Genomic DNA, 27356 nt, shown 5'->3' on the forward strand with positions numbered 1-27356 from the left:
TCTCGTTAACATTTGTCTTTTAATAAGTCCTAGATAGGCTGAAATGGCTCCTCGCCCAACTCCCCTATTCCATGTGAGCAGACGGGGTGGGGGAAGGCGGGCAGAGAAGCATGCTGCCGTCTGGCTACACAAGGCGGGGGGGTCGGAGCGGACGGGGAGAGCGGGGGGGCCCTGGGCTGGGAGCAGCCACCTTGAGCCCCCCCCCCCGTGCGTGCAGTACCGGCGGGAAAGGGTTTCTACCCGCGCCGCCGCTCGCAGGCCAGGTACCGGTACCGGTACCGCCCCAGCTCTCGACCCAGGGAGCCAAGTCACCCGGCCCGCAGAGCCAGCAACGGGCGGCCCTGGAAACCCGCACCCCGGGGACCCCCCGCACCCCGGGGACCCCCTTGCGGCGCCTCTCGCCGGGGCCTTCGCGGGCGGGCGGGGTCCGGTCCGGTCCGGTCCGGTCCGGCCCGTGGGGGGGCGCCCGCTCCGGCCCCGCCCGCGGCAAAGGCAGGAGCGCGGCCAGCCGGCGCCCCACCCCCCACGTGCGCGCGCGCGCTCGCTTTCCCTTTAAGGTCCAGGCCCACCTGCGCGACGTCTTTTTTTGCCCCGACACGAACGACCGCGGCCACCTCCCTTTAAGGCTCGGGGCGGTTGCGCCGGGCCTCCGCTTCATGAATGGAGCCACGTGACCCAAACATCACGTGACGCGTCCGTGAGCGGCGGCGGCGGCGGCTCCCGGAATCTCGGTCCCTCCCAGCGCCCCCCCGGCCCCGGCCCCCCCGGCGGCACCGTGCGGAGGGTGAGGGAGCGAGGGCGGGGCCCCCGCCTTTCCGGGGGGGGGAGCGCAGGGGGCCCCCCGCGCCTTCGTCGGGGCACTTGGCGGGGGGGGGGGGGAGAGAGAGCAGGGGGCCCCCCCGCCTTCCCCGGGGCACTTGGCGGGGGGGGGAGAGAGAGCAGGGGGCCCCCCCGCCTTCCCCGGGGCACTTGGCGGGGGGGGGGAGAGAGAGCAGGGGGCCCCCCCGCCTTCCCCGGGGCACTTGGCGGGGGGGGGAGAGAGAGCAGGGGGCCCCCCCGCCTTCCCCGGGGCACTTGGCGGGGGGGGGAGAGAGAGCAGGGGGCCCCCCCGCCTTCCCCGGGGCACTTGGCGGGGGGGGGGGAGAGAGAGCAGGGGGCCCCCCCCGCCTTCCCCGGGGCACTTGGCGGGGGGGGGGAGAGAGAGCAGGGGGCCCCCCCGCCTTCCCCGGGGCACTTGGCGGGGAGGGGGGAGAGAGAGAGAGAGCAGGGGGCCCCCCCGCCTTCCCCGGGGCACTTGGCGGGGGGGGGGGAGAGAGAGAGAGCAGGGGGCCCCCCCGCCTTCCCCGGGGCACTTGGCGGGGGGGGGGGAGAGAGAGAGAGAGCAGGGGGCCCCCCCGCCTTCCCCGGGGCACTTGGCGGGGGGGGGGGGAGAGAGAGCAGGGGGCCCCCCCGCCTTCCCCCGAGGCATTGTGGGGGGGGGGGAGAGAGAGAGCAGGGCCCCCCCCTTCCCCAGGGCACGGGGAGGGAGAGAGAGAGAGCAGGGGGCCCCCCCGCCTTCCCCGGGGCACTTGGCGGGGGGGGGAGAGAGCAGGGGGCCCCCCCGCCTTCCCCCGAGGCATTGTGGGGGGGGGGGGAGAGAGAGAGAGCAGGGCCCCCCCCCTTCCCCAGGGCACGGGGAGGGAGAGAGAGAGAGCACGGGAGCCCCCCCTGTCTTCCCCAGGGCACTTGGCGGGGCGAGCGAGCAGGGAGTCTGTCCCCCCCGCCTTCCCCGGGGCAATGGGGGAGGAGATGTGGTGCGTTCTCCCTGCTGTTTGCCCCTTGCGATGTGCAGACGTGTCTGAGGGTGTTAAAGGCGAGAGCTGTTGATTCATCAGGTGTCTGGGGCTGTGGTGGGAAGTGTCTTAGAGCTGCTGTGGGTCACCCTGGAGAGAGTGTTTCCGAGGAGCTGGTGCCTGCACCCCCACTCCCATTAGACCCGCATCTTGTGAATGTTGAACAGAGACACTGCTGACTCATCAGCATGAGCTCACTGGGTAGACGGTGCCAAGGGGTAATGGGGCACTGAGAGGGGAGTGAGGTGGGGGCTCATGGACAGGGGGACAATGTGCTGGTAAGTCTGTGTCTGCAAACTGACGTTTAGGGTGTCGGAGCTTGACATGCTGACTCATCTGCTGAGAAAGTGAGAGGATAGCGCTGTCATGGAGGGCAGCAGGTCCCCCCCTTGTGAGCCTGGCTGCTGTGGGATGGAGCTGCAGGTGCAGGCAGTGGGATGAATGGTGGAGTTAAAATCCTGACTAGAATTTGTGAGCGCACAGCGCTGGGTGACATCCATATGCTGGGTCTGTGCGTTGACCACTCTGGCTGCTGAGGGACAGGATGTAGGGAGGAAACAGAAAAGGTTTGGTGTGGGAGGTGGATGTATGTGGTGGGGTGGGAACAAGGATTCTGAAAACACTTCCTGTTCAGAACTAGCTTCCTGGGGCTGGTCTCAGTGTGAGACCATCAGACTGTCTGCTCTGTATACTTTCCTGACGCATGTTTGAGCTCTGTGCGATCTGTTTTTTGCATGCTTGCATTGTACTTGTAACACCCAGTGCACCTCTCCTGCCTCAGCTAGTGTTACAGTTGATTGATCTGCTAGGGTGATAGTCTTGCAGTACAGTCCCCAGCAGGTCCCCAGAGACACACATGGTCTTTGTAACAATAAACACAACCCTTTCAAGGGCTCAGTTGAGGCTGGCATACCTTAAACATAAACAGAAAGAGGAGAGCAGCGCTACAGATCTATTCAAAGTGCCCAAAGATCAGCTAAACCCAACTGTTGTGAGACACCAAAGAACCCTGAGTAATAGTGAACACCTGTGTGCAACATTACAACAGTTCACCATCTTTCCTCCCATAGCAAAATTTCTGCTCAACCCAAATGCATTGTCGCAAGGCAGGGTGAACCAAAACAAGTGGGGTCAGGCCTAACTCCACTGGTAGATATGATGAAGACCTTTGCCTTTGAGGGAAACCCAGCTCTGTCAAGGGTGCATATGAATTGAACAATAACAGCAGTATTTATGAATTAACTGCTACTGAATGAGTAATTTTAAGAATGTTTTGTGTTTCTCAAGGATGTCTCACCAAAGGATTTACAGCTCTTTGCAGATACTTGCCTACTTCTAGGTTTAAGTGCTGTGCCTATAGGAACACAGGAATTGCCAGACTGGCTCAGACCAGTGGTCCATCTAGTTCAATCTTTGACAGCATCCGGAATCAGCTGCTTTAGAGGAAGGTGCAAGAAACCCTGTAATGAACAATTATGGAATAACCAGCCCATGGGGGTAGTTTCTTCTGTCCCTGACTGCCAGTTAGTGTTTGGCTTAGGCCCTGAAGCAGGAGGGTTTATATGCCTTATACATTTCTAGCCTCGCTAGTGTAAGGTCTGCTGTACGCTAGGAAATTAGGTTGATATAACTACATCGCTCAGGGATGTGACACATCCACCCCTGGAGCAACCCAGTTAAACTCACCTAACCCCTGGTGTAGGCAGTGCTACGTTGCTGGGAGAATTCTCCCATCCGCCTAGCTGCTGCCTCTTGGGGAGGTGGATTAACTTCGCTGACTGAATATCTCCTGCCCGTTTAGATAGCTTCTTCACTGAAGCACGGCTGCAGAGGCGCAGCATTTTAAGCATAGACGAGCCCTAACTGTAGTTGCTCAATCTTTAAAAACACATTGCCATAGAAACACAGTTGACACAATGTCAGCCATTGTGTTAAGTTTCCCTAGCCCACACACAACTTCTTCTAAAGATCCTACCTATCAAATCAAAATGTATAGTAGTGGTAAGGCATTTATTCATAACGTCAGTTAGTACAAAATGTTAATGAATTAAGCTCCCAGCTGGGAGGCAAGCAGGTCAATATTATCCCCATGCTGCAGAAATGGAAACTTAGGCAGGGAGAGACTGATTTCCCCAAAGCCACACAGTAAGTGCAGAGCCAAGAGTAGGATTTGGGTGTCTTGCATCCCAGTCCTGTGTTCAAAACACTAGGTCACGCTCTTCAGTATCCCTGTGAATCCCCATGTTTGTTTGGTTTTTTTTGAATGCAGTAACCCCTAAAATGTACCAGGCACTTGCCAAGCACAACAGAAGATCTGTTTCCTGACCTGAAGTGTTCCCATTCCGAGAGCGATCTACAGATGGGTGTAGGGGGAAGGAAGGATCCAGACAAGCATGTTCTGTGGGGTTTTTTGGTTGGTTTGCTTTATTACCTGTATGGCCTCTGCATCAAGTTGTTCTGCATGCTGGGAATTATTGTAATGTCAGTCTTTGCAGCACATCTGCTCCCTCTTACCTGGGTGATCAGCAGAGGTACACGCTTCTATCTGGTCTCCCAGCTCCTCTGGATGGAATAGATGTATATGAAGAGCAGCAAGTACAAGTCCCTTTGGATATGAAGATGTACACTGCAGGAGAAGACTCTGCTAGAGCCAATTCACCTGCTGTGTTCCACAGTCTGTTGTTCAGTAACCTCACTGACGGTGATCCAAGGCTCTCTGAGCTGAGGGGTGGTGGTTGCTATTTTGTATGAGGTGACAGGTGAGGGCTGACAGAAGACTTTCTTCGGCCATCTGTGTTGTCAGTCACCCCAGAGGCAGGACTATTTCTTTCATCTTTGGTCTCCCCATGAAGGAAAAAGGTAGAGAAAAGCACAAGCCAAGAAGCTGTATCCCTCCTACCTTAGACCTGAGCGTTTGCTTGTCTCTGTACCCCAGAGACCTGACTTGGGTGTGTGCAGGGCTGCTCTGTTCTGTTTTGTCTAGACAATGTCACTTGGAATGAAAGCTTCAGAGTTGGGGCAGCTGTTGGACATTGTACCATTGGTGGAGAGGGAGTTTTTGGTCTGCGTTACTGTTAAAATATTTTCTTAGGGAAAAGGGGTTTAGAGGTGCAGAGGCTCATTGCATCCTCTAGAAGGGACTGAAAATTCCACTCTGTGGGCTCTCCTGAGCCCAACCAGTAACCGGGTTTGAAGGAGAAGTGTGAGGTGAGTTGCTGCTTATTGAAAGACATGCTGCTGGTTGATGCTTAATCTGCCCCCTGCCCAGAGCTGACAAGCTTTGGAAGGGTTCAGAAAGTTTGAGCTACATGCAGTGGGGAGCAGCAGATGCCACTGGAACCTTTCCCTCCCAGGTTACGGGGCGGGCTGCAGGTCCTGCTCAACAGTAGAATTATTCTCCCTTCTTGCATCCTGGCATTTCCTGTGTCTGGAAAGCAGGATTCTCAGGTGACAGCTTATTGCATGAAGGTTTGCTGCTCAGAGCTGGGAAGGCCTCTGCTTTACAGCATCTTAGGCCACTTCCCATCTCCTGTGTAAGTGATACACCTTGCCCAGCAGGGCTCTGCATTTAGAAAGGGGTTAATATGCTGAGGGAAGGAGTATCTGAGAATCGGCTATTCCCATTCTCTGTCTGAATTCAGCTAAATTGTGCACAGGTATTTTAGCTGCACTGTAAAGATGTTCTGGGCACTAGTTTGACTTGGGGCCCATCTGCTGCAGTGTGTATCTGTGGGTGATCTGAAGAGATGAGTTGCAGAGGAGGTACTGTCTCCACTTCAACACGTACAGTCAGCAAGAATATTCAAGCGGTGTCTTTGCTGCCGGTGTAAGCACCATTGTTTGGCCTGCCATCCCCCCTGCAAAACCCCTTACAGTGCAGTTCCTCCCTCTGGCTGCTACATCCCTTGAGGATGGGCCTCCCTTAGTGGAGCGGTCTCCAGGCTGGCTGGGCTGCTGGAAGGAGTGACGTCAGCATGTTTACACTAGTTTGATGGCACAGTTCTGTGAATCGGGAATGTTGAGAATGGGGCCTGTGTTGAATCATGCGTTTTGCTGTCAGCTCTGTTGTGCCTTTTTTCAGCTGAGGAGAGAATTGGCTGTGCTTGTGCTGAGTTCAGGCCTTTTGAATTCTGGTGAAATGTGTTGAGGCTGCATTTTTCCCCTTGGAGCCGTTGTACTTGGCACTTTTCAGTGTGATCTTTCTTCATGAAGCCATTGAAAAGCTGAGAAATCAGCAGTCTGGGGAGTTAGACCAAGTTTGTCTCTGCCTTGATGACCGTTCTGAGTGTCCTCTGTGTAGGCTTCTGAATAGCCCTGCCTTTGGCCTTCCTGTCAGGGCTGGAAAGTGACCAGCAAGCCTTTCCCTGGTCCTCCCCTCAGTGATGGAGACTCAGGCACTGATACCTTCTGAGTGATGCTTCTCCACCTTTGATCTCTTCTTGAGAGGGGGTGCTGAATCATCAGATACTTTCAATGGAATCTTACTACAGCTGCAGAGGTGCTGGGAGGTTAGGCTTGGATAGAGAACAAGGCCTGACAAATTGGATTCCTTCTGTTCAACCCTTTTAACCCTAAGATACAAGGAAGAGCTTAAAGAAAAGGAGTACTAGTGGCACCTTAGACTAACCAATTTATTTGAGCATAAGCTTTCGTGAGCTACAGCTCACTTCATTGGATGCATGAAGTGAGCTGTAGCTCACGAAAGCTCATGCTCAAATAAATTGGTTAGTCTCTAAGGTGCCACAAGTACTCCTTTTCTTTTTGCGAATACAGACTAACACGGCTGCTACTCTGAAAGGAAGAGTTTAGTTGTCATCAGGTTCTCCCACTCCTTTTCTCCTTTCCAATCTGTTGATCTTTCTCCTACCCCCATCCCATCCCAGCTGTCTGACCACCTGCAGTGGTTTGGAAGCACCCAGCCATTGTCTCTCCACCACTGGTTCCTTTCAGCTCCCACCTGTCCCTGACTCTTCTCAGATCTCTCCTTGTTCCCAGAGTGACTCTCAGATCTGGAAGCAGTTTGCATGGGCTGTATGATTTTAGGAGCTTGAGGAGTGGGGAGGATTATAGCACCTATTCCTGACAGCCGAGTGCATTCAAACAGCCAGTTTGCAGGAATTCAGTGTTTTAGCAGTAAAGGGGCATGTGTACATACTGCACAGTGCAGGGGGTGAAGGGTAGGGTGAGGCAGTGTTCTCTGAGCAGCTCCTGTGACATGCTTAATGGAGATCTGGATTTCTCATGCTGAGGGATTTTGCTGAGCAGCTTAGGCCCTTAAATTTTGAGTGAATCTGCCTCTGCCCCCTCCCCCATATCAATACTTTGCTTGGGACTATTTTCTGGATATGAAGTGTTTATATAGTCTAAAATATCAGTGCCAAGACTAAATTTGTAGGATCTACAAATGTGAAAGTCCTGATCGGTCGGTCCGTCTCTTTCCCCCCCCCCCCCCTTCTGCAGCTTCTGCCAGTAGGAGCCCTTTTTCCATGAATGAGGAAGTAATCATGATCTGTGTGTATAAAAACATCCTCACTGTATTTTCCACTTTATGCATCCGATGAAGTGAGCTGTAGCTCACGAAAGCTTATGCTCAAATAAATTGGTTAGTCTCTAAGGTGCCACAAGTACTCCTTTTCTTTTTGCGAATACAGACTAACACGGCTGTTACTCTGAAGTAAACAGACTATTTCAACTCCATTGTAGTGGGGTTGGGGGGAGGATTCATTGTTTCTCCTGAAAGTGAGAGGGAGTGAAATGACCCAATGAAGAGGGGAGAATACATTTTACAAAACAATTGCTGGTGTCCCGTGAAACTGTCCTGCTCATGGCCTGTGCGAGCCTGCTCTTTGTGCAGCAACTTCCTGTGATATGCCACTTGGAAGTATAATGGAATAATACTTCCTGTGGAGGCTGGATGACAGAAATGACCTTTCATAGCAGCATTATCTGAGCATAGTTAGCATCTCCTGCGAGGCTAAGGCTATGTCCTCTAGGCATAAATTACTTACCTCCCAGTAGCCTCTGGCACTTTAGAAGCATTTGAATCCTGCCTGTTTGTTGGGAATCTTGGAAAATGCTGAAGCCTTTCTTCTCTGGTGGATGGTGGTAGATGCATTGCATGATGCCTGAGCACGATAACTTGGCATTTACTGACTTTTGTGTCTGATTCTCAGCATTGTGTCAATGTTTCTTGCATGTAATGAACAAGATACAAGCTGCAAATATGATTAGTTTTATTGTGGCAGCATTAACTGTGCTTGCGACTGGATAGCACACAAATATAGAAGTGTTCTCAGTCTGGATTTGGATGGGAGTGCTCATCCCAGTCTTGGCAGTGGCAGCTCTCTAGGGTGGCTCATGTTCCCTTCTTGTTTGGGGCACAGCTGTGGTTGTGTCAAGTGGGATTTCAGGAGGCTTCCCAGTAGCAAAACCTAGACAGGGCGGTGGTTTATTACTGTCTTTCTAGAACTGCAGACCTAGAGGAGGAAGGACCTAGGAGCATGAGTCTCCATTACAGCTGTCAGTATATGTGTGTCTGAATCCCAGATGGCTGCTGTGTGAAGGGAAGAGCTCAAATCTTCCCACTGGTGATAGCAAAGGGATCCACTCTCTTCTTTCTGTGGCCTCTTCATGTTTAATTTATCACCCTTGGTCTTTGAACTCACTTCCCTGAATCAGGAGGGGAAAGTGGGGCAGGGATAGTCAATTCTTTTTTGTCAAGGTCCAAACTTCTTGGTCAAGGTCCAGACTCCATAGAAAATAATAATAATAATAAAAAAACCCCAACAAAACCCAACCCTGATGATGATGATGATAAAATTTCAGAGTCTATTGAAAAGCATCTAGCGGTTCGGATTTGGCCCACAGTCTGCCTATTGACTACCCCTGGCAGTGGGCCTTCGGCCTGGCATTTTAACAGGAGGAGGATGAGCTTGTCAGGTGGAAAGTGCCCAGCCCCTGCATAGGGGTTGAGGAAATGCTTAGGCACGAAGTGGGGCTTGTGTGGTGGTTGGCAGGGCAAATACTTTTCCAGTGCTGCAGGTTCCCTCTACCCTCTCTCACTTTTGAGTGTACCACAGAGCGTTGCTAAGTAGACCTGCACCCCTGGACTGTGGGGTGAGAGGGACAGTGCAGGTCGGGGGTGGGAGCTAGGAGTGGTGACTATCTACTTCCTGGGGCAGCCCAGCAGGGGATTCTAGCAGAGCCAGTGGCTTTCCCCCTGCGCAGCTGCTTCTGGAATCACCATTCCTTGGACTTCACTGGTTTGGGTCCTCTGGACTCTCTGGCCCTCAGTGAGAATTTTGACCCCAGCCTGAAAGGGTCACAGGTAAGGGAGGCTGTTTTCAGGCCCCCTATGGAGGGAGGACACTTAAATGACTCCAGCTGGTTGGTTGTGCTTGGGGGTTCTGAGGAAGGGGGTGTCTGAGAGAGGCTCAGAGGTTGCCAATGTGCTGAGTCAGCATGACAGGCTTGGAACAACCATGCTCTGGACCCAGCCTGCTGCCTGCCAGGCTATTTTTAAATATGTGGCTTCCTTGTACTCTGACTCCTCCCAGTGTTTCTAATCTCCCCCCACCCCCTTTCCCTCCCCAGCCACTGCCAGCACTTGGCTTAAGTCTTCACAGGCGCTCGGGTGAGGAAGGAGAGAGATGAGCAGCAGCAGCTTCTGCTGAGGGGCAGGATCAGTTGCTTGTGAGTCGGTCTGGTTCAGACTGGGAGACAGGTGCTTGCTAAGCATAGCATGTGGGAGAGACTGGCACTGGCAGCAGGCTTGGCCCCAACCTCCCCTGTTGGAGCCCCTGGGTGCTGTTCAGGGTTAGGTTGCCCCTGGGGAGTTGATCCCATGGGCCAACCTCTGATCTTCCCCTCCTTTGTTTCAGATCCTGACTGACAAGGCTCTCGTGTTATGACGACCCCCAACAAAGGAAACAAAGCCTTAAAGGTAAAGGGGGGGGGCCTGGGAGCATGGGTGACCAGCAGCTGGCACTCTGTGGGGGATCGCAATAATGCATGTGTTCCTCTTTCCACAGGTGAAGCGGGAGCCGGGCGAGAATGGGACCAGCTTGACAGATGAGGAGCTGGTGACCATGTCTGTGCGTGAGCTGAACCAGCATCTACGGGGCCTGTCCAAGGAGGAGATCATCCAGCTGAAGCAGCGTCGGCGCACGCTGAAGAACCGAGGCTACGCGGCTAGCTGTCGTGTCAAGCGTGTCACCCAGAAGGAGGAACTGGAGAAGCAGAAGGCAGAGCTGCAGCAAGAGGTGGAGAAGCTGGCCTCTGAGAATGCTAGCATGAAAATGGAACTCGATGCCCTCCGCTCCAAGTATGAGGCGCTCCAGAACTTCGCCAGAACCGTGGCCCGGAGCCCTGTGGCCCCAGCGCGGGGCCCTATCACCTCCACCATGGGGCCCCTCATCCCTGGCAAAGTTGCCACCACCAGTGTCATCACGATAGTGAAATCCAAAACGGACGCCCGGTCTTAGTAAAGCAATGCTGCCTGGGCTTCTCTGTGCAGGGCAGTTAGGCGCAAAGCTAACCTGGAATCCCCAAAGCACAAACCCCTTTCCTGTTGGGTCAGGACTCCCTCCTCTCTGCTCGGGACTGGCCTGCTGATCGCTCCAGTTTTGTGTTTTGTTTTGTTCAGATTGATATGTCCAGTGGTGACACCCCCCCATCCTGTGCAAACAGAGCCTCCCACCTTTGGGTCTACAGCCCTCTGGGGCATCCTTGGGATAGAGACTGTGAAAGACCTTGGTGTTCTAGCCAAAGAAATTCTGCACAGCATGAAGGAAGGTGTGTGCTTGAGGCCCACGACACTCCTCAGTGGGTAGGGGATGGGAGGGCAGAGGAGGCTCTGTGGCAGGGAGTTGGGATTTCTGGTTTCAGTCACTTCCGAAGGATTTATTCCATTATACTTCCAAGTGGCATATCTCGGTGTCTGTTTGCCAGGTGCCCAAATCTGCTGCTTCTGTCTTGCTTGGTATCAGTGATTGCCGTGGGGGGTAGTTTGTGTAACTGAGTTTAACTTCTAGACATGCCGCCTGTGTCCCAAAGGCAGGTTTCCTTGTGACTTTCACTGCACCAGCCACACACATGCGGTAATGGAAGAGAGGAAATTGCAGTTCCCTGGTGTGTCTGCTCTGGAGATGGAGGGTGGGGGACGATGGGGACATTGTGGGGGGCCAGCAATGAGGGGAGGAGGAGATACCATAGTGACTGAAGGCCAGTTTTGTGCCTAACGTGTTGCACTGAACAAGACCAAAATCACTAGTTTTTCCCATCTATTGAGGGTATCAAGTGTGTCTAGTGTGATGGTTTACACAACCAGTTTGTGGTTAAATAGTCCTTTTATTTAAAGAGAGAAACATTCATTTTAAGAGTTATTAAATTATCTAAGTTTAAAATCAGACGGAAGAGAGCATATTTATAGTCGGCTTTTTTTACCTGAGCAGGCAGGAATATTTGACCATATAAATGGAGAAATATTCTCAGTCTCTGCTAGCTGAAAAGTAAATAAAGAAAAATAATTTTAAAGTTTCTCATGAACCTCCTGCAAACTCTCTGTGGCTCTGAGGTTAGTTTTTATAAAGAGTTATCAGACTTTATTTATAAAATTTAGAAAAAGACAAAAAAGAGGCAAGTCCTGTTTGATATCTTTTGCAATTGTACCAAAAGTGACTTATTCTTGAACTCGCTGGCTTCCTTCGTGTTCCCACTGTGTTGCGCTGTCCGTGCTCTCTGAGCTCTTGTGTGGCGCTGTGATGTGATGGTGCCAATAGCTGCCTTTGCTGTCTGGATGTCCTGTCTTCATGCTGCCTTTGCTTTTCCAGGGATTGACATGGGGCACTGTCCTAGGCCTGCAGCAGGTCCTTGGCTCCCCAATCAGTTGGGCCAAGATCCATCCTGACCTTTCTAAACGGAAGTCAGAACAACTTGATGGGTGTGAACAGATGGTGCCATCTCTCCAGGAGCCTCTCCTTCTGCACCGTTCTTTTGTATAGCCGAACAGCCTGTTTCCCTAGCTGGCAGCCACCCTCTGCAGAGGTACAGCTGCTCCTGGGGGCTGTTGCTAACCAGGTTGTTCTTGGTAGCTCTGTTACCTGAACATGGCAGACTGTTGTAAGACTGTGTTCCCCCTACTCTTCAAGCAGGAAAGATGGCAGGGAAAGTGAAGCAATGGAGACTGATCCAAGAGGTCATGTTTAGGAGGAGACTAATGGGAAATAGCTCTGGGCTTTGGTTTCCTTTTAGATCCTGCGGTAAGAACTTTTAAGTGCTCATTAGATGCTGGCCATGAGCCTCATTGTGCATTTGAGCAGGGCAGGAAGTTGCATCAGTCCTGGTGATGGACTCCCTTGCTGTTGAAAGAAAAGGAGGACTTGTGGCACCTTGAAGACTAACTAGTCTCTAAGGTGCCACAAGTCCTCCTTTTCCTTTTGCGGATACAGACTAACACGGCTGCTACTCTTGCTTGCTGTTGAGTGTCTGCATAGTACTGAAAGGGAAGCCAGGACATAGTTGCTTTCTTTCCTCTCCATCCAACCTCCCCAGCTTCCTGGTGCAGCTTCTTCTAGGTGTGATGTGTATGCAAGGCTATGCGATGGAGCTAAGATGCTATCTGAGGTCTCGATCCCTTGCCACAAACTGTTCCCCTGGCAGCTACAGCTCATTGCTGTTACCCCGAGGTGGCAGGACAGTGGGAGGAGACCAGCCTGACAGGGACACTGAGCTCCATGTGGTGGTCTCTGGGTTGCTGGATTCAGGCTGAGCGTAGGGGACAGAGTATGCTGGTGCTGGGCTAGGCAGCTTAGGAGCCTGTTCATATTGCTGACCTCCTCTGGCTGGGCAAATTTCATGCCCACCCCACTCATGGGCAGAGATTTTTGCTTTTTACTTAAAGCAGGTAGGCCTGCCAAAAGCCAAGCATTCAGTAAGAAGAGGGAGGGCCAAGGACAGGTTGGAGTCTGAGCACTCAGGGCAGAGCAGTAGTCCACTATGGAGGATTTTCCATGAAGTCCCACCCTTACTCCAGAGCTTGAGTGGTTTTTCTGCTATGCTTTGATCTGGGATCCAGGAGGAAGCCGTTGGGGTCGAACTTCCCAGTGAGTTGCATTGTACAGAGGAGAGGATTGGGATGTCTCCCACCTTCCCCATGTTCCCCCTGCCAAGCCATGGGGCTTTCTCTAGTCTCCATTATGAAAAATAGGTGTCTTCAATCTCTGGTCTCAGTCCCCAGGAACCTGCTGAGACTGTAACTCTTGAGAAGGGCTAGTGACCTTGGAGTGTGCAGTGCAGCTCCTTGGGATTTAACTCCCCAGTTTTCTGGGTGGTGTTCAACTGCAGAACCCTGAAATGAGCCCAGAATACCAAGTCCTAACTCCCCCGAGAACCAGCTTGAAATTGGGTACCCCACATGAAGCTGAGTGCAGAAGGCAGTTCTGAGCCAGCCTGGCATGTCTGTCCTGCCTGGAATGCAGGGGACACTGTTGCCAGGGGTATATAGCGAGCTGGATGCTGTGCTCTAGCTCCGAGAGGGTTTGGTTTGAGGAGACCCCATCAGTTTCTGTGCAACAGAAGGAGCAGGTGGTCAGAGAGAACCCCGTTAGTGGCTACCAATCCCTTTCCCTCCTACTTCAACCCTCATCTAACGGCCTGGAACTTCCCTCCCTGACTGACATCTCATCCATCATCCGTCTTCAGAGGAGTCCTGGTAAATGTGTTTACTGGGAGAGGATGCTGTAGGGCTGGGTGCCGTGAGGGCTGGAGGATGGAGAGCGGGCGGCAGACACTGACTCAGACAGAATCTTTTCCTCTTGACATTCTCTTATTGTGCTTGTTAGGCTGTTATCCCAAACAGCTCTCTGATTGGCTGGGCATATTCAGTGACATCACATCTCTACATAGAAGATTTAGGCGCAAAGGCAGCGAAGCTGTAGTTGTGTGATGTGGAGTAATGAACTCGGTGCTGGGAGCCAGGACTTCTGGGTTCCCCTCTTGGCTCAGCCACTGCTCCGTGTGTGACCGTATGCAAGTTGCTTCCCTTCTCTGTGCTTGGTGCTGTGCCCCGCGCCCGTGACCGGCGTGTTGGAGGGGCTCTGGGCAGCTCCCTGCGGGCTGTGCTGTGCCCCGCGCCCGTGACCGGCGTGTTGGAGGGGCTCTGGGCAGCTCCCTGCGGGCTGTGCTGTGCCCCGCGCCCGTGACCGGCGTGTTGGAGGGGCTCTGGGCAGCTCCCTGCGGGCTGTGCTGTGCCCCGCGTCAGTGACCGGCGTGTTGGAGGGGCTCTGGGCAGCTCCCTGCGGGCTGTGCTGTGCCCCGCGTCCGTGACCGGCGTGTTGGAGGGGCTCTGGGCAGCTCCCTGCGGGCTGTGCTGTGCCCCGCGCCCGTGACCGGCGTGTTGGAGGGGCTCTGGGCAGCTCCCTGCGGGCTGTGCTGTGCCCCGCGCCCGTGACCGGCGTGTTGGAGGGGCTCTGGGCAGCTCCCTGCGGGCTGTGCTGTGCCCCGCGCCCGTGACCGGCGTGTTGGAGGGGCTCTGGGCAGCTCCCTGCGGGCTGTGCTGTGCCCCGCGCCCGTGACCGGCGTGTTGGAGGGGCTCTGGGCAGCTCCCTGCGGGCTGTGCTGTGCCCCGCGTCAGTGACCGGCGTGTTGGAGGGGCTCTGGGCAGCTCCCTGCGGGCTGTGCTGTGCCCCGCGTCAGTGACCGGCGTGTTGGAGGGGCTCTGGGCAGCTCCCTGCGGGCTGTGCTGTGCCCCGCGCCCGTGACCGGCGTGTTGGAGGGGCTCTGGGCAGCTCCCTGCGGGCTGTGCTGTGCCCCGCGCCCGTGACCGGCGTGTTGGAGGGGCTCTGGGCAGCTCCCTGCGGGCTGTGCTGTGCCCCGCGTCCGTGACCGGCGTGTTGGAGGGGCTCTGGGCAGCTCCCTGCGGGCTGTGCTGTGCCCCGCGCCCGTGACCGGCGTGTTGGAGGGGCTCTGGGCAGCTCCCTGCGGGCTGTGCTGTGCCCCGCGCCCGTGACCGGCGTGTTGGAGGGGCTCTGGGCAGCTCCCTGCGGGCTGTGCTGTGCCCCGCGCCCGTGACCGGCGTGTTGGAGGGGCTCTGGGCAGCTCCCTGCGGGCTGTGCTGTGCCCCGCGCCCGTGACCGGCGTGTTGGAGGGGCTCTGGGCAGCTCCCTGCGGGCTGTGCTGTGCCCCGCGCCCGTGACCGGCGTGTTGGAGGGGCTCTGGGCAGCTCCCTGCGGGCTGTGCTGTGCCCCGCGTCAGTGACCGGCGTGTTGGAGGGGCTCTGGGCAGCTCCCTGCGGGCTGTGCTGTGCCCCGCGTCCGTGACCGGCGTGTTGGAGGGGCTCTGGGCAGCTCCCTGCGGGCTGTGCTGTGCCCCGCGCCCGTGACCGGCGTGTTGGAGGGGCTCTGGGCAGCTCCCTGCGGGCTGTGCTGTGCCCCGCGTCCGTGGTTTTGGTTCTTTGGTTTTGGTGAAGTATCAAATCTGAATACCTTCTTGCCCCTGTGTTCAGGGAATCCCCTGTTTATACTGAAGGGGGCACTCCCCCACCCACCCCAGCACCAGTCAGCTTCTTGTGTTTATGGATTGTCCCAGTGTGAGTCAGGCCCCCCAACCCTTCACTTGATTTCTCTCTCATATCTAAGTGTTTCAGAGTGTGACAGTTCTTGTTTTCAAGGTGCTTGTTCATTTGGTTTCCTGCTGTGAAGGGTGTTGTGTTTTCTTTCTCCGGTATCTTTTTGACGCAGCGGGTGGGGTTTTTGCTCCTGGCCTGGCTGCAAAGCAAACCCGTGAAGTGTATCCACCCTCGCACGGCTGGGTGTAGGCGTGGCTGTCCCACCCAGGGTGTGCACAGGGACTTGTGTATGTTGTGGTGAATTGTGTAAAGTGATCTCTTGGCTTAGGCAACATGATGGATATTTCTCTTTAGGGAGAGGAAGAGGCAGACTGCAGTGTGCAGGCAAGAGCTAGGACTGCTCTGTGAGGGTTCATGCAGGTGGGGAGGGGCATGCAGAGCACTCTTCCCTTGGGTTGGCTGGTGTGTGTGCGTGAGATCCTGGATGGTTACCACCATCCCTTTGTCTCTGCTATGAAATACATGGGGGGTGGATTTGTGAAGAGCTGGGGGTGGCATATTTTTTCCAACCTTTTGTGAGCAGAGCCCCTCTTGCCCTCTCCCCCCACCACACCCCCAGTGGTCAGAGGGTAATGGCTAGCTGGGGGCTGTGTCCTGTCCCTTCACAAGCCCACAGGGAGGACATCGCTGGGAGGGGACTGATCCTTTTGCTTACAGACGCCTTCCTGAATGAAGCTCTGTACTTCAAGCTGTGGTTTTTCTGGCAGGAACAAACACTAACGCGCTCACCTCAGAGGAAGGTTCCCTTCCTGCCAGGGTATGCTGCTGCCTCCCACCATAGTAAAGGGAAGGGTGGGGACCTGTGGGTACACTGTGACTCCCCTCCCCACTCAGATATGAGGAGGTCGTGCTGGGCCCCTTTCAGCTGCAGGGCTGGTAGGTGTTAAGGGGCAGCCTGGCTGGGGCAGTATTCTCTTCTTAGTCGGTGGCGTTGCTCCCTGTGGGAGTAAGGAGCAGTCAGGTTGGCTGCCTGGGGTGCATGAGTGAGCTTTGGATGCTTGTGTATGATACCTCTGGCTACAGCCTGTGTGAATGATTCTGCAGCCCCAGTTCCTTCCTGAGGCAGCCACGTGAACCACTCCCCAGTGGAGGGCAGTATTGTGCTGCCATGAATTCACAGAGTACAATGGTGGGGCAGCGGGAGTGGAGTCCCTGCCCAATTCCAAGGGGAGAAGGAACTATCAAACTGCTGAGCCCTGCCTGAAGTGTGACCTCACTGCAGTCTGCCGGAGTTTATTACACCCTTGGCCAAACTGGAATGTTGTTGGAGAAATAACATCCTGAGCACGAAGTGACAGGACAAGGGCGCCTTGGCCACTGCCCAGGCTATGGTGCCCTGCAGTGTCAATATTGGCTTGTGTCAAACATGAGGACCGGGCCTGCAAGGCTCAGTTCTGAATCATGTATTTGCTTCTTTTCAGTTTTAAAAGGACTCTAAAATGGTTAAAAAAAAAAAAAATTTTATTAAACAGAATCTAATTTGTAAATATAAAAAATGACTAGAAATGGGGGCGAGATCTCTGACAGGGGTGTAATAAAATGTTCAGTGCAAGGCTTTTCTATAACCAAGCCAAGCCCAGCTAATCATCAGTATTTATTACTAAATTATTGTCCTTTTTCAACCTGTAGATCAGTATCTGTTGATAACTGTCGGGGATTTGCTGTTGCGGCCCCGTTGGAGGTGTTGTTAATTTATTTCTGTATATAGTGTATGTTTGTTGATATGAGGCTTTCTTTATTTTGTATATGACCAATAAACTTCTTTTAAAGAGACCCGTTCCAGAGCACCTTCCCTGGGGATTTGGTGGGCCGCCTTGCGGTAAGGTTTGTTTCAGGCTCTTCTGCTGCTCCATTGTGGGGGGCTCTTCTGAACTGAGAAATTGTTCTGTTTTGCAGACACTGATTTTTGTCCCAGGCCTGGCTTATGCGGCGCTTTTTTACCAGTTTCACTGTTTGGTTAGGTGGTGACTTCTTTACAGGAGATTAAATTGTACAGTCCCTTCCTGGGGATGCCATTCTTGGTATAAGGTCCCTTATCTGAGCCTGGGAACTTAAATTCATAGTTCTGCTGAACACTGAAGAACATGGACTTAATGGAGACACTGGTTTGATGACTCGCTACATCAATTTGTAACACACCCTACTGCCTGATAACCCTTAGTTGTCCACTTAAAATTAAGAGGTCTCCTACAGCATGTGTGAAGTACTTGTGCTTAATTTCTCCCATGTTGTATTTAGCTTGGACACTCTGTTAACCTTCTCCAGACCTGAAGAAGAGCTCTGTGAACTTGACAGCTTGTCCTTTCCACCAACATCACGCCCAATCATCAACCAGTAAGGGCTTGGCTACACTTGTGAGTTACAGCGCAATAAAGGAGCCCCGGGCGCACTAGCTCACTACCCATCCACCCTGGCAAGGCACGTAGAACGCTCTGACTCCGTGGCTACAGCGCTGCTGGTGATCCACCTCGGGGAATGGAATAATATTTGCTTCGCCCCTGCTGGAGCACCACAGCGCCAGTGTGAATGAGGTGTTGCATTACTGTGCTCTGATTGACCTCTGGAAACATCCCATAATCCCCTTAAGTCAAGTGGCCACTCTTGTCATTGTTTTGAACTTGCTGTAGGAATGCCGAATGCCCTTTCAAAGCTCCTTTTCAGACAGCTGGTTGTTTATCTGCTCCGGGACACAGGAACCATTACTGAGGAATGCTGCTTGCTTTGAGTAGGGGGAGGCTCCTGCTGTCTGAACTTACAAGACAGCATGCTGACACACTCTCAGCCCCCCAAAAACCCACTCTCTCTCCCTCCACATACACACAACACACTCCCTGTCACACTCCACCGCACCCCCCCCCTGCATTTGAAAAGCACGTTGCAGCCACTTGCATGCTGGGATAGCTATCACAATGCACTGCTCTTTGTGGTGTTGCAAGAGCTGCTAATGTGGCCACACCAGTACGCTTCCAGCTGCAGCGTTTTCCCTGCTGCAGTCTCCGAAGGCTGGTTTAACTCCCAGCACTCTACAACTGCAAGTGTAGCCATGCCCTAAGATGTTACCTTACAGACCTCATCTCTCCCTTATAGAGGTATTGTTTGTTTCTGCCCACTTATGGGAATAAGCTATGCTGGTATAACTGTGTCCACACAGAGGGTTGTACAGCTTTAACTGAGTTTCAAACCAATATAGTTAAAGCAATACAAAAGCTGCATGTAGACAAGACCCCAATTTGTTGAACAGATGACACAATAGATTCCAGGTGTGTCCCCTGTCATTCTGGGTCTCAGCAGAAAGGTGCAGTTCTTTGGACTAGAGTGCAAGGGGCACTCACACCTTACTTCATGGACACTGTTAGGTGATGGAATAGCTTCTTTATGGAGGAGATGCTGCCCCAGACTAGAACTGAAGTTTGGGGTAGGAGGGAGAACCCAGCCATGTCTTTCCCCAGGTGGAGACATTCTTTAAAGGGTTTCACAAGCACTGAGTAGAGGGATCCATTGACCTGATGCTGAGAAATGGCCCCATGGAAAATCTCATAAACCAGTCTTGGCTGATATCCCCTCCCTCAGCAGGAGGAAGAGGAGAGAATATAGTTAGAGGTTGGCAGTGGGGCAGCAAAGGGAGAGAAAAACCTAGAGCACAGGCTCCAAGGAGCAAAGAATCGGCGCCCAGAGGTTCACAGTATCCCCTTGTACACTTCTCATTTTGAACACTGGAGCGTCCCAGGGATGTGATACCTGTGGGGGTTGGGATGGTGGTAGACACACATTAGTGTGGCGAGGGCAAGCTGGCCAAAGACACCAAGGAAAACTCTACCCAACTTAGAAAGAGCCCATGGAGTCATAAGCCTCTCCACAGAGAAGGCAGGCTTCGGCTCTAAGGCCTCTTCTAAGCTGCAACTACACCATGATGTGCCTGCAACTCATTGTGTTGCCTTTGGCAGGGTAAGAACATAAGGAGAGCGTAAGAATGGCCATACTGGATCAGACCAATGGTCCCTAGCCAAGTATCTTCACTTCTGACAGTGGTTTGTACCAGATGCTTCAGAGAGAATGAACAGAAGAGGGCAATTTATTGAGTGATCCATCCACTATAGTACAGTCCCAGCTTCTGGCAGTCAGAGCGTGGGGTTGGATCCCTGCCCATCCTGGCTAATAGTCATTGATGGACCTATTCTCCGTGAACTTATCTAATTCTTTTTTGAACCCTGTTATACTTTTGGCCTTCTCAACATCCCCTGGTAACGAGTTCCACAGGTTGATCTGCTGTCTATTAATGTCATTGGGTGACCCTGGTTCTTGTGTTAAATGAAGGGGTAAATAACACTTACTTTCTCCACACTATTCATGAACCATGTGTGTGTATATATATATACACACAGAGAGAGAGACCGCTATCATATTCCAACTGTAGTCCTCTCTTTTCCAAGCTGAACAGTACCAGGTTTTTAATCTCCTCACATGGAAACCATTCCATACCTCTAACTTTTTTTTGCTATTCTCTCTACTTTTTCCAATTCTAATGTATCTTTTTTTGAGGTGGGGTGACCAGAACTGCATGCAGTATTCAGGTGTGGGTGTACCATGTATTTATAGAGTAGCATTATGATATTTTCTGTTTCATCTATCCTCTTCCTTATGGTTCCTAATATTCTGTTGGCTTTTCTTTGACTGCCACTACATATTGAACAGATGTTTTCAGAGAACTATCTACTATGACTCCAAGATCTTTCTAATTTAGACACCATTTTGAATGTATAATTGTGATTGTTTTCCAATTTGCATTACTTTGCATTTATCAACAATTAATTTAATCTGCCATTTTGTTGCCCAATCACCCAGTGTAGCGAGACCACTTTTGTAACTCTTCGGATGGCTTTGGACTTATCTATCCTGTGGAATTTTGTATCCTCTGCAAACTTTGCCACCTCACTGTTTACCCTTTTTCCATATTTATGATTACGGTGAACAGAACTGGTGCCAGTGCAGATTTTGGGGGGACAACTACCTCTCTCCACTATGAAAACTGACTATTCCTACCCTTTGTTTCCTATCTTTTAACCAGTTACTGATCCCTGAGAGGACCTTCCCTCTTATCCCACGACTGCCTACTTTGCTTAAGAGCCTTTGGTGAGGGACCTTGTCAAGGGTTTCTGAAAGTCAAAATACACTATATCCACTGGATCACCCTTGTTCATAGGTTTGTTGACCCCCTGAAAGAATTGTGATAGATTATTGAGGCAGGATTTCCCTTTACAAAAACTATACTGTCTCTTCCCAATTGTATCATATTCCTCTGTGTCTGATCATTCTGCTCTTTACTATAGTTTCAGCCAATCTAACTGGTACTGACATTAGGTTTACCAGCCTGTAATTGCCAGGATCGCTTCTGAAGGCTTTTTAAAAAATTGGTATTACTTCAGCTATCCTCCAGTTATCTGGTTTAAGCGATAGGTTACATACCAAAGTAGTTCTGCAATTTTGTATTTGAGTTCCTTCAGAATTCTTGGGTGATACCATCTGGTCCTGGTGATTTATTACTGTTCAGTGTGTTCCAAACCTCTGTTGTTGGTGCCTCAACCTGGGACAAAAAGAAAAGAAGTACTTGTGGCACCTTAGAGACTAGCCAACTTATTTGAGCATAAGCTTTCGTGAGCTACAGCTCACTTCATCGGATGCATACTGTGGAAAGTGTAAAAGATCTTTTTATACACACAGAGCATGAAAAAATACCTCCTCCCACCCCACTCTCCTGCTGGTAATAGCTTATCTAAAGTGATCACTCTCCTTACAATGTGTATGATGATCAAGGTGGGCCATTTCCAGCACAAATCCAGGGTTTAACAAGAACGTCTGGGGGGGAGGTAGGAAAAAACAAGGGGAAATAGGTTACCTTGCATAATGACTTAGCCACTCCCAGTCTCTATTCAAGCCTAAGTTAATTGTATCCAATTTGCAAATGAATTCCAATTCAACAGTTTCTCGCTGGAGTCTGGATTTGAAGTTTTTTTGTTGTAATATCACAACTTTCATGTCTGTAATTGCGTGACCAGAGAGATTGAAGTGTTCTCCGACTGGTTTATGAATGTTATAATTCTTGACATCTGATTTGTGTCCATTTATTCTTTTACGTAGAGACTGTCCAGTTTGACCAATGTACATGGCAGAGGGGCATTGCTGGCACATGATGGCATATATCACATTGGTGGATGTGCAGGTGAACGAGCCTCTGATAGTGTGGCTGATGTGATTAGGCCCTGTGATGGGGTCCCCTGAATAGATATGTGGGCACAGTTGGCAACGGGCTTTGTTGCAAGGATAGGTTCCTGGGTTAGTGGTTCTGTTGTGTGGTATGTGGTTGCTGGTGAGTATTTGCTTCAGGCTGGGGGGCTGTCTGTAGGCAAGGACTGGCCTGTCTCCCAAGATTTGTGAGAGTGTTCGGTCATCCTTCAGGATAGGTTGTAGATCCTAAATAATGCATTGGAGGGGTTTTAGTTGGGGGCTGAAGGTGACGGCAAGTGGCGTTCTGTTATTTTCTTTGTTAGGCCTGCTCTGTAGTAGGTGACTTCTGGGAACTCTTCTGGCTCTATCAGTCTGTTTCTTCACTTCCGCAGGTGGGTATTGTAGTTGTAAGAATGCTTGATAGAGATCTTGTAGGTGTTTGTCTCTGTCTGAGGGGTTGGAGCAAATGCGGTTGTATCGCAGAGCTTGGCTGCAGACAATGGATCGTGTGGTGTGGTCTGGGTGAAAGCTGGAGGCATGTAGGTAGGAATAGCGGTCAGTAGGTTTCCGGTATAGGGTGGTGTTTACGTAACCATCGTTTATTAGCACTGTAGTGTCCAGGAAGTGGATCTCTTGTGTGGATTAGACCAGGCTGAGGTTGATGGTGGGATGGAAATTGTTGAAATCATGGTGGAATTCCTCAAGGGCTTCTTTTCCATGGGTCCAGATGATGATGATGTCATCAATATAGCGCAAGTAGAGTAGGGGCGTTAGGGGACGAGACCTGAGGAAGCGTTGTTCTAAGTCAGCCATAAAAATGTTGGCATACTGTGGGGCCATGCGGGTACCCATAGCAGTGCCGCTGATCTGAAGGTATACATTGTCCCCAAATGTAAAACAGTTATTGGTAAGGACAAAGTCACAAAGTTCAGCCACCAGGTTAGCAGTGACATTATCGGGAATAGTGTTCTTGACGGCTTAACTATTTTACATTTGGGGACAATGTATACCTTCAGATCAGCGGCACTGATCTACAGCCAAGCTCTGCGATACAACCGCATTTGCTCCAACCTCTCAGACAGAGACAAACACCTACAAGATCTCTGTCAAGCATTCTTACAACTACAATACCCACCTGCGGAAGTGAGGAAACAGATTGATAGAGCCAGAAGAGTTCCCAGAAGTCACCTACTACAGGACAGGCCTAACAAAGAAAATAACAGAACACCACTTGCCGTCACCTTCAGCCCCCAACTAAAACCCCTCCAACGCATTATTAAGGATCTACAACCTATCCTGAAGGATGACCCAACACTCACAAATCTTGGGAGACAGGCCAGTCCTTGCCTACAGACAGCCCCCCAGCCTGAAGCAAATACTCACCAGCAACCACATACCACACAACAGAACCACTAACCCAGGAACCTATCCTTGCAAGAAAGCCCGTTGCCAACTGTGCCCACATATCTATTCAGGGGACACCATCACAGGACCTAATCACATCAGCCACACGATCAGAGGCTCGTTCACCTGCACATCTACCAATGTGATATATGCCATCATGTGCCAGCAATGCCCCTCTGCCATGTACATTGGTCAAACTGGACAGTCTCTATGTAAAAGAATAAATGGACACAAATCAGACGTCAAGAATTATAACATTCAAAAACCAGTCGGAGAACACTTCAATCTCTCTGGTCACGCAATTACAGACATGAAAGTTGCTATATTACAACAAAAAAACTTCAAATCCCGACTCCAGCGAGAAACTGTTGAATTGGAATTCATTTGCAAATTGGATACAATTAACTTAGGTTACCTTGCATAATGACTTAGCCTCTCCCAGTCTTTATTCAAGCCTATTTCCCCTTGTTTTTTCCTACCCCCCCCCCCCAGACGTTCTTGTTAAACCCTGGATTTGTGCTGGAAATGGCCTACCTTGATCATCATACACATTGTAAAGAGAGTGATCACTTTAGATAAACTATTACCAGCAGGAGAGTGGGGTGGGAGGAGGTATTTTTTCATGCTTTGTGTGTATAAAAAGATCTTCTACACTTCCCACAGTATGCATCCAATGAAGTGAGCTGTAGCTCACGAAAGCTTATGCGCAAATAACTTGGTTAGTCTCCAAGGTGCCACAAGTCCTCCTTTTCTTTTTGCGAATAGAGACTAGCACGGCTGTTACTCTGAAACCTGTCAATCTGGAACAGTTCCTCAGATTTGACACCTGTAAAGAATGGCTCAGTTTCTCTTCAGTTCCTACCTGTACTTTATCAACTTCTGTTCCCTCCTCTCTACAGCTGAGGCCTACTTCCTGCCATCTAGACCTTCTGATGCTAGCTAATGGTGACCTCTTACATGGGAGACTTAAGCTCTCATTAGGCCACTGCTGGAGGGTTGAGATAATGCGGCTGGAGTGGAACAGTGTCGCTTTACGACCTAGCCTCCTCCAACCTATACACACACTTCTATCTCCTACAGGAGCCACAGTGTGGGGGTGTTTGGGGTAGCCTCTTAACTGAAAGGTGCCTTCGTGAGGCTGCAGATTCTTATACCCCCTGAAACAACCACCATTGAACACCATTGAAGCTGCATTCAGGCTTCTGCCAAAGCTGTAGGGACCTGCACCACTTCAAAGCATCTCTTCCAGCCTAGAATGGTTCTAGGCTGAAGCATTGGTTCCTGTCCTCAGGAATGAGGGACCCCAATACTGCGTTAGTGAGGTTCTAGGTACTGGCACAGGGCTACAGCCTCCTGTGCAGTAATAACCAGCAGGATATTTCAAAGGTGAGAGTTGGAGGCGCTCTCTCTCTGCCGCGTGGGGGGGGGAGGTATAAACGTCTTACTTTTTTGTTTGCCATGCTGGTACAAAGCATTCCTTGCTCGTAGGGTGTCTTACCCCTGCCAGGGTCACTGTCTTGGCAGGAAAGTGTAAATAGTGCACCTGGCTTTTGCCTTTTGCAGTAGATGAACAACCCACAGTGAAATGTGCAAGACACAATCAGGCTGAACTGACAGGTTTCAGAGCAGCAGCTGTGTTAGTCTGTATTCGCAAAAAGAAAAGGAGTATGTGTGGCACCTTAGAGACTAACCAATTTATTTGAGCATAAGCTTTCGTGAGCTACAGCTCACTTCATCGGATGCACCGATGCATCTGATGAAGTGAGCTGTAGCTCACGAAAGCTTATGCTCAAATAAATGTTAGTCTCTAAGGTGCCACAAGTACTCCTCCTTTTCTTTTTGCTGAACTGATTGTTATATATCTCTGTAAACACTGACCTGGGAGCCTTTCCAGCGCCGCCCCTAGCTTTGGCTACAAGGGCAGTCCTGAAAACTTTCCTATGGCTAAGGAGGGGTTGCCTCCACTCAGGTTTGTCAGTCCCACTGTGGATGAGCCAGGGGCTGCTAATGTTGTCCATCAGATTTGCTCAGAGAGGAATTAGGTGATGTGGGAGGCTCCCAGCATCCTTGAAGGGGAGGAGCTGAACCAGAGTTGACAAATGAGAAATTTTTCAAACATTTCCTTAGTTCAGACTGCCCCAGTTTTAGTTAATTGCACGTGTATTCCCCTACTGCCATCCCTTCAGGTAACCCAATTAAGGTTTTTGACTTTCAGCCCTGGTCTACACTAGGACTTCAGGTCGAATTTAGCAGCGTTAAATCGATGTAAACCTGCACCCATCCACACGATGAAGCCCTTTATTTAGACTTAAAGGGCTCTTAAAATCGATTTCCTTACTCCACCCCTGACAAGTGGATTAGTGCTTAAATTGGCCTTGCCGGCTCGAATTTGGGGTACTGTGGACACAATTCGAGGGTATTGGCCTCCGGGAGCTATCCCAGAGTGCTCCATTGTGACCGCTCTGGACAGCACTCTCAACTCAGATGCACTGGCCAGGTAGACAGGAAAAGAACCGCAAACTTTTGAAGCTCATTTCCTGTTTGGCCAGCGTGGCAAGCTGCAGGTGACCATGCAGAGCTCATCAGCAGAGGTGACCATGATGGAGTCCCAGGATCACAAAAGAGCTCCAGCATGGACCGAATGGGAGGTACGGGATCTGATCGCTGTATGGGGAGAGGAATCCGTGCTATCAGAATTCCATTCCAGTTTTCGAAATGCCAAAACCTTTGTCAAAATCTCCCAGGGCATGAAGGACAGAGGCCATAACAGGGACCCAAAGCAGTGCCGCGTGAAACTTAAGGAGCTGAGGCAAGCCTAACAGAAAACCAGAGAGGCAAACGGCCGCTCCGTGTCAGAGCCCCAAACATGCCACTTCTATGATGAGCTACATGCCATTTTAGGGGGTTCAGCCACCACTACCCCAGCCGTGTTGTTTGACTCTTTCAATGGAGATGGAGGCAACACGGAAGCAGATTTTGGGGACGAAGAAGAAGATGATGATGATCATAGCTCACAGCAAGCACGCGGAGAAACCGCTTTTCCTGACAGCCAGGAACTGTTTCTCACCCTGGACCTGGAGCCAGTACCCCCCGAACCCACCCAAGGCTGCCTCCTGGACCCAGCAGGCGGAGAAGGGACCTCTGGTGAGTGTACCTTTTAAAATACTATACATGGTTTAAAAGCAAGCATGTGAAAGGATTACTTTGCCCTGGCATTCGCGGCTCTCCTGGATGTACTCCCAAAGCCTTTGCAAAAGGTTTCTGGGGAGGGCAGCCTTATTGCGTCCTCCATGGTAGGACACTTTACCACTCCAGGCCAGTAACACGTACTCGGGAATCATTGTAGAACAAAGCATTGCAGTGTACATCTGTTCTTTATCTCTCTGTGTTATCCTCAGGAGAGTGAGATATCATTCATGGTCACCTGGTTGAAATAGTGCTTTTCTTCAGGGGACACTCAGAGGAGCCCATTCCTGCTGGGCTGTTTGCCTGTGGCTAAACAGAAATGTTCCCCGCTGTTAGCCACAGGGAGGGGGGAAGGTTGAGGGGGTAGCACGTGGTGGGGGGAGGCAAAATGCGACCTTGTAACGAAAGCACATGTGCTATGTATGTAATGTTAACAGCAAGGTTTACCCTGAAAGAGTGTAGCCACTGTTTTATAAAATGTATCTTTTTAAATACCGCTGTCCCTTTTTTTTTCTCCACCAGCTGCATATGTTTCAATGATCACAAGATCTTCTCCTTCCCAGAGGCTAGTGAAGATTAGAATGCGAAAAAAACGCATTCGAGATGAAATGTTCTCCGAGCTCATGCTGTCCTCCCACACTGACAGAGCACAGACGAATAAGTGGAGGCAAATAATGTCAGAGTGCAGGAAAGCACAAAATGACCGGGAGGAGAGGTGGCGGGCTGAAGAGAGTAAGTTGTGGGCTGAAGAGAGTAGGCGGCGGGCTGAAGCTCAAATGTGGTGGCAGCGTGATGAGAGGAGGCAGGATTCAATGCTGAGGCTGCTGGAGGACCAAACCAGTATGCTCCAGTGTATGGTTGAGCTGCAGCAAAGGCAGCTGGAGCACAGACCGCCACTACAGCCCCTGTGTAACCAACTGCCCTCCTCCCCAAGTTCCATAGCCTCCACACCCAGACGCCCAAGAACGCGGTGGGGGGGCCACTGGTCAACCAGCCACTCCGCCACAGAGGATTGCCCCAAAAAAAGAAGGCTGGCATTCAATAAATTTTAAAAGTTGTAAACTTTTAAAGTGCTGTGTGGCATTTTC

At 51.4% G+C, this 27356-nt stretch overlaps 1 protein-coding gene and 1 long non-coding RNA gene across 4 annotated transcripts; both read left to right on the forward strand.

Moving 5' to 3' along the window:
• Window positions 1-678: 678 nt before the first annotated feature.
• Window positions 679-11228, forward strand: MAFG (MAF bZIP transcription factor G). 3 transcript variants are annotated; one of them, XM_073310483.1, is made up of 3 exons: window positions 679-784; window positions 9713-9774; window positions 9863-11228. In XM_073310483.1, exons 2-3 carry the CDS (start codon window positions 9739-9741, stop codon window positions 10313-10315), a joined length of 489 nt encoding a protein of 162 aa, XP_073166584.1. In that variant the 5' UTR covers window positions 679-784; window positions 9713-9738; the 3' UTR covers window positions 10316-11228. The 3 variants fall into 3 exon arrangements, with proteins under 3 accessions (XP_073166584.1, XP_073166586.1, XP_073166585.1); XM_073310485.1 differs by lacking the exon at window positions 679-784 and adding an exon at window positions 1402-4245; XM_073310484.1 differs by lacking the exon at window positions 679-784 and adding an exon at window positions 7732-9524.
• Window positions 11229-24899: 13671 nt separating this feature from the next.
• LOC140897682 (uncharacterized) lies at window positions 24900-27338 on the forward strand. Its single transcript, XR_012154785.1, has 2 exons — window positions 24900-26226; window positions 26791-27338. It is a non-coding gene; the product is annotated as an uncharacterized lncRNA (long non-coding RNA).
• The last annotated feature ends 18 nt before the right edge of the window (window positions 27339-27356 follow it).

The sequence above is a fragment of the Lepidochelys kempii genome, chromosome 14, assembly GCF_965140265.1.
Source record: "Lepidochelys kempii isolate rLepKem1 chromosome 14, rLepKem1.hap2, whole genome shotgun sequence".
In the NCBI taxonomy this organism is placed as follows: Eukaryota; Metazoa; Chordata; order Testudines; family Cheloniidae; genus Lepidochelys; species Lepidochelys kempii.